Below are 13,550 nucleotides of genomic sequence, written 5' to 3'. Positions count from 1 at the left end.
TGACAGCTGTGCAGCTGGCCTATTGAGCAACCCTTCCAGATTATGTCAGAAGACTTGGAGAGATAATTCTTCAAGAAATTAAAACAACAATCTACTTAGTGTCTTTGGATACACTGGATATTGGAAATTTACACAACTAGGGAACAGTTTGAAAATACGTAAGAAGCAAAGCAAATGCAAAGATAGGTATTAACTTCATAGAAAAAGAAAGAGGGTGAAGGAAAGGAAAAGGAATCATGGTATACTACATGGCTCAGCGTTTACACAGCTTAATATAAGTGCCAAAAATAGTTACAACTGAAATTATATTGGAAGGATGGGGGGATTAAAAGTAAATGTGTGGAGTGGGGAGTAGAAGATGGAGAAAAAGTCAAATCCTTAGCCACTATAGAAAGGCAACAAGTAATAACTAAAACTGTAATTTGAAGTTAAGCAGGTAAATGACATAAGAATCAGCTAACTTGTAAGTGGTTGCCTCTGGGGACCTGGAGGCTTAGGGCTTCTGTTTTTTATAAAAAGAACTATTTGTCTCTTTCACTATCTGCATATATACCTTTGGTAAAAATAAAAATTATGTCAAATGGTCTTACCACACTGAACTAGTAGCGGAAGATGACTAGATACAACTTTTCAGAAGGACAACTTAACGATGTGTGTTAAAATGTCAAATGTGCACACCTTTTTTTTTTTTTTCTTGCAATACGCGGGCCTCTCGCTGTTGTGGCCTCTCCCGTTGCGGAGCACAGGCTCCGGACGCGCAGGCTCAGCGGCCATGATTCACAGGCCTAGCCACTCCGCGGCATGTGGGATCTTCCCGGACCAGGGCACGAACCCGTGTCCCCTGCATCGGCAGGCAGACTCTCAACCACTGTGCCACCAGGGAAGCCCGTGCACACCCTTTGACCCAACCTTTGACCACTTCTATGAACTAAGAAAATCACTCTACAAGAGGAAAATGGCTGCACGAATTAGTATATTCACTGGCCACTGTTCATCCTACTAAAATTTTAGAAACAATCGCAATTTTATGCAATAATAGACTAAGTAAAACATACATACTGGAATATAATGCAATCATAAAAGATGGAGTTATAATCCATATTTACTAAGATGGGAAGACATCAACATTTTGTTGAGTCAGGGCAAGAGTTAAAGAACAGTAGTTCATACAAAATCTTCAATTTTCTAGAACCTCTTCTCTTCCCGTAAATGGCCACGTGGCTTTCTCATTTTATTCAGGTTTTCAAACATTTCCCCCTCAGAAGGGCTTTTCAAGACCACCTTCTCTAAAAGAGCCAACCCGGGCTTCCCTGGTGGTGCAGTGGTTGAGAGTCCGCCTGCTGATGCAGGGGACACGGGTTCGTGCCCCGGTCTAGGAGGATCCCGCGTGCCACAGAGCGGCTGGGCCCGTGAGCCATGGCCACTGAGCCTGCGCGTCCGGAGCCTGTGCTCCGCAACGGGAGAGACCACAGCAGTGAGAGGCCCGTGTACCAAAAAAAAAATAATAATAAAATAAAATAAATAAAAGAGCCATTCTTCCCTGACAGCCTCACCCTGGATTCTTTCACCCAACCATTTAGCACAGACCCAGATCTCCTGGGTTTGAATCTGAGCACAACTGCTCGCTACCTGTGAAACAACAGACAGTCAGGTAAAGTCTTTGTGCTTTGGTTTACTCACATGAAATACAAAAATAATAATATATACCCAACATTTATATGTTGGGAAGAAAAACTGATTTAACATGTGAGTGTGCTTACTTGGTGCAAGTAAAGGTTCAATACATGTTTGTTATCAAAATTAACTCTTTTGTCCTCTTCTGGACTATGTGAATTTTTTTCATGAAGAAAATACATCTTTTGCACAAAAACAAGACACTTCTGTTAAAAAGTTTTACTTCAAAAACATGAGAAAACAAAGGAAAGAAAGAAAAATAACATATAACCCCACCACTTATCAATTATATAAATAAGAAGTCAATTCATCCCTACCCTCCAGTTAACAACAACCAATTTTTTTTCTCTGTTTACAGACACACATATATTCATATAAATCCTTTTTTATTAAATAAAACCAGGATCGTGCCACTTGGTGTTTTTTTTTTACTTTTACTTTTTACTTTTCAATATATTTCAATATATTTAGGGACTTCCCTGGTGGTCCAGTAGTTAAGACACTGTGCTTCCCCTGCAGGGGGCACAGGTTTGATCCCTGGTTGGCAAACTAAGATCCTGCATGCCACATGGTGTGGCCAAAATATATATATATATATATATATATATATATATATATATTCTTTCTAACTGCTCATTCTTTCTAACTGCTACACAGTATTCTATATGACATGTAGGCAGATTTAAGTATTCCCCTATTAATAGACATTTAGAGCCTTCTCAATTTTTTGCTACTACAGTGCTACAATGAATATGAACACATACTCAACCTAATAATTCCCAGAAGAAGGCTGAATTATAAGGTATGGATTTTTTTAATTAGTATTTAATCAAATTAAATATGGAATAGATATGAAAGTATTTATAACATTATAAAACAATACAGTAATCACCACACACCCATCACCCAGGTTAAACAATCATTGTGTTTGAAGCCTCCCATCGCCCCTCCCTGATTCTGTGGCACAGACAACATTGGAGTTGCCATTTCTCAATTCTTCCCCTTTTTTTCTCTATTTGATAAAGGAAACTAATATCTCATTATTGCTTCATTTTTTATTTATAGAAATATAATATAATTATTAGTAAGTACAGTAACTTCTCATAGGTTTATTGGCTATTTGTGTTTCTTTTTCTAAAAATCACTTGTTCTTTTCCTTTGTTCATTCTTCTACTGATTTGATTAGGGCATTTTACTTTCTGATTTATAGAAACTCTTTGCATAGTAGGGATATTAACCCACTGCTATTACTCATGCTGCAAATAATACCGTATCTTTTGTCATACAAAGTTTTACATTTTTAGGTAAATAAGTCTATCAGTTTTCTTTCTGGCTTCCCAAGTTTCAGTGAATATTTTCTCATATATTCTTTAGATTTTTTTTACATATAGATCTTTAATTGATGTATATTTTATATTGGGATATGGTGGGAAATGGGACTCTAACTTTTTCTTCCAAATGCAGTCAGTTATTCCAATAGCATTTACTGAATAATTCCTTTCTCAACTGACGTAAAAACCTTATTGTGTCTTATGTAATTTTCATATATATATATATATATACACACACACATACATATATGTATACATATATATATAAGTATGTATGTACATGTATGTACTTGTGTATACACACATACACACACGTATATCTACAGGCATACCTCGTTTTACTGGCCTTTACTTTATTGCACTTCACAGATACTGCATTTTTACAAATTGAAGCTTTGAGGCAACCCTGCCTCAAGCAATCTAGCGACACTATTTTTCCAATAGCATTGCTTGCTCACTTCATGTCTCTGTGTCATGTTTTAGTAATTCTCACAATATTTCAAGCTTTTTCATTATTGTTCTACTTGTTATGGTTATCTGTGGTCAGTGATCTTTGATGTTACTACTACAATTCCCTGAAGGCTCAGATGATGGTCAGCATTTTTTAGCAATAAAGTATTTTTAATTAAGGTATGTACATTGTTTTCCTAGACATAATGCTATTGCACACTTAATGGACTACAGTATAGTGTAAACATAATTTTTACATGCACTGGAAAACCAAAAAATTATGCGACTCACTTTATTGTGATATCTGCTTTATTACAGTGGCCTGGAACGGAATCCGTGGTACCTCTGGGGTATGCCTCCGTGTGTGTGTGTGTGTACACACACATATGGTATATATGGTAAACACATTTGTTCTGGACTCAGTTCTCTCCCACTGCTCTAAGCCTATGTAACACAATGGAGCAAGAGCAAAAGAAATCACTCACCTGTCCTTCTTCATCAAAAGCCATAACCACCACAGCAGCTCCAAACTTTTTAATCTTGCTGGCCTTCTCCAAGAAGTCATCCTCTCCCTCCTTCAGGCTGATGCTGTTAACAATGCACTTCCCCTGGCAGCATTTTAACCCAGCTTCAATCACAGCAAAATTGGAAGAGTCGATGCACAAGGGCACCTGAGGTCAGAAGGGTAAGGTGATCACAGAAAGACTGTAAGTTGCCACAAATCCCCTTCCAAGGACCCCCAGATATTCCCTCTTTCTTCCTTAGGGAAACAAGAAACAAATAACAGTAGTGTGACAGAGATACGATTTTAATCTGATTTTAAGCCCTTGTTCCTAAAGCCCAAAAGACTTGGAGCAATTCCAGTGTCACAAGAGACCCCATGCATGGGCCAGAAGTTGATAACTCAAAAGATCACAGCTAAACATCAGAATGAAAGCACTGAAGTCATTTCACGGGCTCCCCATCTGATTCAGACTTTGAACAAGTCATTTAGCTTCTCTGCACCTTAAATTCGCAAAATATTTACTCCCAGAGGACAGTGGAAGCTTTTAAGTGAGGAGTTGAAGACAAATGAAGGACAGGTTAATGTAATTCACTGCTTACCACAAGACTTCTAACTTACACATTTGTTGAATGAAGCCTAACAAAAAAACGACAGCCCTATCTCTTAAAGCACTATAGGAAGTGTCTTTCAAACAACAATACCAACAATAAAACCAACTTCAAAAATCACTCCTCATCACAAATTCAATGGTAGAGAAGTGAAGTGAGACTTTTAAAAGTTTTTAGAATCAATCTAAAATTTTTGAAAGGATGGACACAAAAATTAACTTTCATCTTTTAAAGAAAAAATGTAAAAGCTGACATTAATACCTTGATTTAATCTTGTTTTATAAGTCTGCCTCACTCTGATAAACCTAAAAAGGTCTCTTCTTCCTGCAATAAGGAAGGATTAACTGAGTTCCCTTGTCTGCGATAGGAAGAGAACTAATGATTCGGTAAGAACAGTGAGTATATCCTTCAGAGACATGAAAAGTTGGTTCTTAGCCTAGCCAGACATCATGTGACCAACTCTGGAAGCCTTGGAAACAGCCACACTGAAGTCACATCTCTCTCTAAAGTCTGGTTTCTATTGAAAGGCTGCCATTAAGTGAGAAAACTGACAATCAGAAATCACTGGGCTTTCAACAAAGGACAACAGAAAACCAGTGTATGACATGACAGATGAAGGGACAAGTGACAAAGTTAAATGAGCAACAGAGCAGCACATGTAAACTCCCTTGATGAATCAAGGTTTTGTACGACCTTGGCAATGTCAGGCTCGGAAGCAATGAAGTTGCAGAATCTGGTCATTGCACTTGGTCCATCCAGCATGCCATCATCCATGTTGATATCCAGCACCTGGGCTCCCATTTCCACCTGCATTTTGGCAACGCTCAGAGCTCCCTGAGGACAGAATTCAAGGGGAACGAGCATTGGGAGAGGGTGACTAAGAGAAGGCTGACAAAAGTAGTCCTTCACCACCACCAGCAGGCAGTCCTTTTAGATTCCACTAGACTGCCTGGCCAGCACCCCCGACCCTGAGCCTGCTCTCAACCATCCCAGATGAAGCTTTCTTACACATCGCTTCCATCACAGCGGGTCGCTCCTCAGAACCCAGCGAAGCTCGACTCTTCCTGTAAAGAGCCTCAAGCCCTCAGCCTGGTGTTCCAGGCCCTCTGGGACCTGCCCCATCTTCTCATGCAACTGAACTTCTCACCCATCGCCCACTCCCGGCACCCTCCACCCAGCCAAATCTGTTTCCACCTCTGTGTCACACATCATGATGTTCCCTCTGCTTCCAACACAATCCCCTTCCTTCCTGTACTGTTTAAGATCCAGCTCAAGTCCCATCTCCTCCAAGAAAAGTCCTTAGAGAAACAGTCCAAAACTTATCTAACTCTTCAGTGTTTGCCGAAACATGCAAAGCAGTCATTGTAGGCTGTTGATAGAAGTTACGTGAAATATGTGTTTAAATAAACTTCTTCTGTGCTAAAAGGATTTTCAAATCCTTTGATATGCTATTATACACCGTAAATCTCCAAGGACAAGATACAATACACAGCATTTCTCACTTACGGTCATTTAAGGAATATCTTGTAGGATCGGTGTTCCAGAGAACATACTTTGGGAAACACTGCTTATTCCGCAATGACCGGCTGCCTCTAAACATCTGTAACTATTATAAACATTATCCCATGGTGTATTACATTATCATTTCCTCACGATTTCACGAGTATTAGCTTATTCTCCGAAATAGATTTTAAGCATTTGGAAATCTAGAAAGGTCTTAGGTATCTCCCACTCTCATTTGAACAACACTGGACAAAACAGACATGTTCAATAAGGCTTTTCTAACTGACTGGTACAGCAGAGACTTTAAGTCTTTGCTGCACACTTCATAGTGTCATAAAATAAACAGGGATAAAATCAACTGTAGATTCTGATGTTGTCCTAATTTTTTCTTAGCCGAAGAAACCAAATAGAAATTTTTAGCAATCACTGTAAAAGAACAGGCATGAGACACTTTGGCACAGGCCACAAGGAAAGACCACTCGTAATAACACAAGGTTACACAGAGAAAAAGGATCGCAATAAAATTCAGCAAAAAATGTTTTTGGTATCAGCAGTATGTTAAATATTAATATCATAAAGAATAAAAAGAAGTATAAGTCACAGTCCCTGTTCTTGAAGGGCTTTCATCTAGCTGGGGGCATATGATGTAGTCATATGAAAAGCTACTGGCACTGCCATACATCATACGAGTCAAATATCCTGCCTAAACACCAGGAAGGGTCTCTGAGGACTGAAGTGGAGAAAGCTACCTGAGAGGGAGCAGCTTCAGCTGCCCCTGGGAAATGGACTGGAGGGAGCACAGGGGAGATGGCAAGCGACCTGGTTAGACCAGGGGTCAAAAGACACACAACATAGATGCCAATGCCTGACCTTTCTACATCAGAAGAGCCATAGAATCACAGCTCGGCGGTCCAACCTTCCCAAATAGGCTCTGAGAGATGAAGTGATTTGTTTAAAGCTGCACAAGTTGGGCACAAAGACAGGACTGGACCTTCTCTCAGGTCATTCCCTTAACCTCAGAGCCTTGAGGGGTCACTAACTATGGGGAACTGGAAACCAGTGAGGAGCCATTCCTCCCCGGCCCCCTCCTACTTCCCAGCCTCCTTCCCGTGTCCTCCAAGCCAAGACAGCAGAGCGGTGAAGGGTATGGGCTTGGAGGGCTTAGGGTCTATCATTCACTTGCTGTCAAACAGTAGGTGAGTGGTTTAACCTCCCCCAAGCCTCCAGCTGCACATCTGTAAAATGGGGATAATAGCAGCACCAATCTCACAGGTCTGTAAAGATTACACGAGCAATGCTGTATAGCGCTCAGCACAGTGACTGGCATATGTTCAACAGTAAGACCTTATGAGATGACAGATATCACTCCCACTTGTTTGCTTCTTCCTAAAATGCCATCTGCTCTCAGTAGCAAATGTATCAAATCTGAGAGCTGAAAGGGACACCACAGAATGGTCTTAAGAATCAAAACAGAAATAGAAATACTGCCAACTGAAGAACCCTATACAACCATGAAGGGCCCTCAGGACTGCAGAAGGGAACAAACAGGAACAAAGGCCTGGAGGCAGAAGCAAGCCTCCTGGAATGTTCGGATGACAGATCAGGATGGAAGGCAGTTTGGTGTCTATGTGGATGATGGTCTAAAGGAGTTTGGGTTTTATCCCACGTGCAAAAAAAGCCACCCCGTGAAAGCTTCTGAACTGGGGAGGACCATGGCAGCAGCACGTGCTGGCCAGGCAGCAGCAGGAACGAAGAGAACAGGACTGACGGGAACTGTCAGGAACCAAGTAACCAGGCCCTACTGACCTACCTGCAGAGGAGGTCACTGAGGGATGCCACGGAACAGTCACTAACAAGTCCATAAAGGACGATAAATGAGCCCTTTCTTTGTGATTAGAACTAAGTCTGCTTCGATACTGGTTGCTGGAAGATCTATTTCCTAAAGGTTGCAAAGGCTATTGTTAAAGCTCAGATCAGGTTCCTCCATTTCTAACTTTGTATTTGCATAAAAAAAAAAATTTGTCCAGATTTTTAGAGTGGGCTCTACTTGGATTAAATTTTGCTCATCCTTAGAGTGACTGAGTTTAAGAATCCTATGGTGAAACTACCTTGCAAGTTTTGTGTTTCTTTAGCTTATTTTACAGTGAACAGAATCAATAATACCACATCAGTCAGTGTCTGATGTGGTCATGAGGAAATGAATAGGAATTGTCTTGGCTTTCCCTTTTCTTGGAAAGATTTGTGAGAAGCCAAAATGAAGAGTATCCTCAAATTTTTAAATGTATTTCACAATTAACAGAAATAGCTAGAACCTGGGTGCCTCCCATCTCATCCCACTTCATACCCTGGATGAATTTTTTTGAAAAATATCGACAAGGGCAGCTATGACTTTTCGAAGCCTCGTCCTCCCACCAGCTCTGCCAGCTACAAACACACTACTGTTCTCACACTTCCCAGCAGCTCTGCTAATGATTATCAAAGGCAGAGCTGTTTCACTTGCGTGCTGTCTTAGCCAAAAACCTGGCAGATGCCTGGAGGGTCTTATTTAGATACTCACTTCATAATTTCCTGTCATGATGAGTTTAGCAAACTTCCTGGATCCTGCAACATTACAGCGCTCTCCAATGTTAACAAAGTTGGTGTACGGGCCGATCCTGAAGGGCTCTAGACCTTGAAAGGAGAAGCATTTTGAAAATTTTCTGAAAATGCGTGTAACGACATGAGACAGACAGAAAATAAATGTTTTCATGAGAAAGATAAGAAGTTTCTGTGCCACAGCCCGTCTGACTAGCTAAGGAGACCCAATGTGGAAAAAGGGTCATGGCCATCCCCCTCTAGGGATATTTAAACACAACAAAAGGCTCTATGTTTATAACCAGAACTCTCAAAAGAAGAAATATTTCAGGGTTTTAAATTGCAAATTTCTCTCAAGAGCTGAATCATATCAGCTCTGAGAAACAAGGAAAAATTATCATCATATTCTTATGTAACCAAGAGCCTGGGGCAAAAACCATGAAGTTAGAATCTAAAGGACTGCTCCACAGCTGTCCATTCAGACATTGGCTTGAAGCCTGATGGAGCAAGCGTTCTTAATTCCACCAACAGTGTGTTTAGAGCTTTATCTCATCTCTTTGATCCAGAGGCCAAGAACCAGTAACCAGCAAGGACTAACATGGTCACGAGGAAGGACCTGGGCTGAGCCCTGGGAGATGGCTGACTCTGGGCAAGCCACCTGGGCTTTCTGCTCCTCCTTCCTTATTTGCAAAGGGACAAGATCATCTCCACTGTTACAGGCTGATTTAGGGGCAAATATCAGATGATTAATGTGGACACATTACACTGAGGTAAAAAAGCAACATGCAGCATAAAGTACCACTACAGGAAAAGGCCTTTAACTGGTTTTGTTCTACTCATTGTATCTACAGTATTAGGAGCAGAAGTCTTGCTAGATGGTTACAAGCAGGCTCTCGGGAAGCCAGCCTTAGGGTCTGAGCCCTGCACAGCCGACTCAGTGAACACTCTGGGGCACTTCTCTCAGAGCCACTGAGCTTCTCAAATAGAGACAGCAGAAGTATCTGCCTCACAATGTTACTGTAAAAATGAGACTAGGTAACATTGATAAGCATTATCAAGCTTATAAAATTAGCACCAGCAATCATAGCTGTTCTTGTTAATAAAAGGAAATGGCTTTTGAGTCCTTTCCCAAAGCATTGGTTGAGGAAGAAACAGACATGAGGGAGAGGAAAATAATGAAGATAGGTAACTACAAAACTATTCCAGGTCTTCTGTTCCCCGACTGGGAAGACTATCACTTCCCAGTTTGGGCTGTGATTTCCTTTCCCATTGGTAACATCCTCACAGCCCCTCCCCTCCATGTCGACCCTTAGTCAGACCCTGGGGTTCCCAGGGCAGACAAGCAGGGCTGCCAGCATTTAAATGCCAAGAGAACCTGTGGTGTTGCCCTAAAAGCATTTCACACAAAGCATTTCTGATCTATTATGAATGTGAAGTATCTGACACAAAAACTGCATTGTTCTCAGACTTCCCTGGTGGCGCAGTGGTTAAGAATCCGCCTGTCAATGCAGGGGACATGGGTTCAAGCTCTGGTCCAGGAAGATCCCACATGCTGCGGAGCAATTAAGCCCGTGCACCACAACTACTGAGCCCGCGCTCTGGAGCCTGCGAGCCACAACTACTGAGCCCATGTGGTGCAACTACTGAAGCCCGTGCACCTAGAGCCCGTGCTCCACAGCAATAGAAGCCACTGCACTGCAACGAAAAGTAGTCACCACTCTCTGCAACGACAGAAAGCCTGCGCACAGCAACGAAGACCCAGCACAGCCAAAAATTAAAAAATAAATAAGTTAAAAAAATTACATTGTTCTCAAGTCTGCAATTTATGAAAGAACAATTTAAAAGAGTGTATTTGGTGCCATTCTTTTAAAATCTGATTGAAGGTGATTTTTAAAACAATTTAGAAATAGCACATGAAATTCAAATCAGAAGAAAGAATTCCTTCATTCTTACACATAAACTCTTTAAAAATCATAACTAAATGGTTCTTTCATGTTTCGATTTTGGCAAAGGCTAACAATTTCAACATAGTCCTTGGCTGAAGTCAATTAATAGCTTTAAGATCTAAGGTTGAAAGAAACTATCCTACCACACCTTCCTCTGACAAAAGCCACTTTTTCAGGGTAGGGAGTGTGTCATAAATCACAAATCCCTCTTCCTCTAATCTCATCCCGTCTTCTGGAATATAAAAGGAAAAAAAGGGTAGCCTGAAGAGGCATATTTCTAACCCAACTTTATTTTCACTCACTGGGAGTAATTCTATACAATATGTTCTGAGTGAGAAAAGTGGGTATTACTTTTGCTGTCACTTTTATTTTATTTCACTGTCATTTTATTTCATTTTTCTTAGGAGAACATATGGAACAAAAATACATCAATTTAGAGAAATGTTAAATTCTCCATTATTAGGGTGCATAGTTCCTCATGTGTGCTATTTGCAGGTTCTCTCAAAATCTGTATACACTTTTTTTTTTTTTTTTGCTTAAAGATACTATCTAAGAATACATCATTAAACTATTATGGGAAAAATATAAAATTTAAAGTCATTTTTCTAATAGTTGGCATGATAATCTATTTTACTAATGTTCCTTTTGTGAATATCAGAACTCATTCTGAAAAAGGGAAGCTGCCTACTCCACAGGGCTGTTGAGAACAAAACAGAATAATAAATATCACAACTCTTTGTAAAGCCTAAACACACAGCCAACATAAGAACATGACAATAATGTTATAGAAGCAAACAAAATTTTCTAGGAAGAGGCTACCATCACTAAAAAACCTTAAGCCTGGGCTAGATTTTTTAGGAACTAGCAGCAAATCTGATGATTAAAAGTGTTAGGCTGTGGCCTATGTACGTTTTCAAAGCAGTGCACAATAAGTCTGACCAAGGCCACTACCTGTGCTTTCATTCACATTTCCCTGAAGTCAGTATCTTCCCGCTCTCACCCCTAAAAAAAACCAAAGCGTCCTTTACTAGAATTCATTTAAGTACCAAGAAAAATATGTACACTTCTTTGACCTAATAAACAAGTTCTTTGGCAGAAATATCACTACCACACAGACTAAACATAATAACGATCTACAAACGATTTCTGAAATCATAAAAAATCATGTCTTTACGACTTACCAGACAGTAGCATATGCCCTTCCAAAACAGTGGCAGGTGGAACTCTAGGCTTATAGTTTTTCACAGCTTCAGCAATTTCTCTGAGTTAAAAGACAAAACACGATATCCATTAAATCCAAACAAAATTCAATTAAACTAATTTCCACCTATGAAATTAAGTCTGTTTAATATAATTATATACCTAGTTCCAAATGTGAAGCAGCAACTGTGCTTTTCAGTTTTCTCAGTAATGCAGAAAATGAATCTACAATCTTTAACATTTCTGTATCTGCCCCGTTGCTGTGCACTGATTGTACCAGGTTCTGTGCTCACAGATGTGAACCTACAGACGTGATGGTTTGCACAAATGCTAACAGCAAATCTCCTCCACCCCTTCCCAAACCTGAAGATATCCTTAACTCCATCAAATCCACATGGTAATTTAAAAGAAAAAATGGCTTCACTGTTGAGAAGGAAGAGCAAATAGGAGAGGAGGTGCCAGGAGTGAAGGAAATTAAATCCTTTAGGTCTGTTTTTTTCAGGCACACATATATGGTAGGGAGGGTAAAGAGTAATACGTCACTGAAACTCCAAAATAATTACTCCTAAAAATTTGTTTTAATTATTCATACTCTTTTGAACCTTATCAGCTTCGATGAAATATGTCTTCTGATCAGCCTGGAAAAATCTGGCTGCTCTACTCAATTTATCAGGACCAGTATGAACTGCTCACTCTACTGCCCCCCAAATGAGTATGTGAATGGCAAAGTAAAAGCAGCAAATATATATGCAGAGATAGACATATACACACAAACCCACACACACAGAGGTATTTTTAAAACAACTCTTTTACAAATATCTCAATTTCGTTTCTTTTTATGGCTGAGTAATATTCCATTGTATATATGTGCCACATCTTCTTTATCCATTCATCCAATGATGGACACTTAGGTTGTTTCCATCTCCTGGCTATTGTAAATAGAGCTGCAATGAACATTTTGGTACATGACTCTTTTTGAATTATGGTTTTCTCAGGGTATATGCCCAGTAGTGGGATGGCTGGGTCGTATGGTAGTTCTATTTTTAGTTTTTAAGGAACCTCCATACTGTTCTCCATAGTGGCTGTATCAATTTACATTCCCACCAACAGTGCAAGAGTGTTCCCTTTTCTCCACACCCTCTCCAGCATTTATTGTTTCTAGATTTTTTGATGATGGCCATTCTGACCGGTGTGAGATGATATCTCATTGTAGTTTTGACTTGCATTTCTCTAATGATTAATGATGTTGAGCATTTGTAGTGAAGTAGATAGACCTAGAGTCTGTCATACAGAGTAAAGTAAGTCAGAAAGAGAAAAACAAGTACCGTATGCTAACACATATATATGGAATCTAAGGGAAAAAAAAAGGTCATGAAGAACCTAGGGGTAAGGCGGGAATAAAGACACAGACCTACTAGAGAATGGACTTGAGGATATGGGGAGGGGGAAGGGTAAGCTGTGACAAAGTGAGAGAGTGGCATGGACATATATACACTACCAAACGTAAAACAGATAGCTAGGGGGAAGCAGCCGCATAGCACAGGGAGATCAGCTCGGTGGTTTGTGGCCACCTAGAGGGGTGGGATAGGGAGGGTGGGAAGGAGGGAGACACAAGAGGGAAGAGATATGGGAACATATGTATATGTATAACTGATTCACTTTGTTATAAAGCAGAAACTAACACACCATTGTAAAGCAATTATACTCCAATAAAGATGTTAAAAAAAACTTTTTATAAAGGAGGAGATAATCTTAAAAA

At 40.1% G+C, this 13,550-nt stretch overlaps 1 protein-coding gene across 4 annotated transcripts in view; it reads right to left on the bottom strand.

The window, feature by feature from the left end:
* Positions 1-13,550, bottom strand: part of MTR (5-methyltetrahydrofolate-homocysteine methyltransferase) — a 118,496-nt gene that overhangs the window by 73,793 nt on the left and 31,153 nt on the right. For all 4 annotated transcript variants that reach the window (XM_060108280.1, XM_060108307.1, XM_060108290.1 and 1 more), the window contains exons 12-15: positions 11,773-11,852; positions 8,629-8,741; positions 5,262-5,402; positions 3,941-4,126 (exon numbers count right to left, since the gene is read on the bottom strand). In XM_060108280.1, coding sequence (XP_059964263.1) covers positions 3,941-4,126; positions 5,262-5,402; positions 8,629-8,741; positions 11,773-11,852 — 520 coding nt within the window. The remainder of the gene's footprint in view (positions 1-3,940; positions 4,127-5,261; positions 5,403-8,628; positions 8,742-11,772; positions 11,853-13,550) is intronic.

Source organism: Mesoplodon densirostris, chromosome 1, assembly GCF_025265405.1.
Source record: "Mesoplodon densirostris isolate mMesDen1 chromosome 1, mMesDen1 primary haplotype, whole genome shotgun sequence".
Lineage (NCBI taxonomy): Eukaryota > Metazoa > Chordata > Mammalia > Artiodactyla > Ziphiidae > Mesoplodon > Mesoplodon densirostris.
This window is presented reverse-complemented; position numbering and strand designations above follow the sequence as displayed.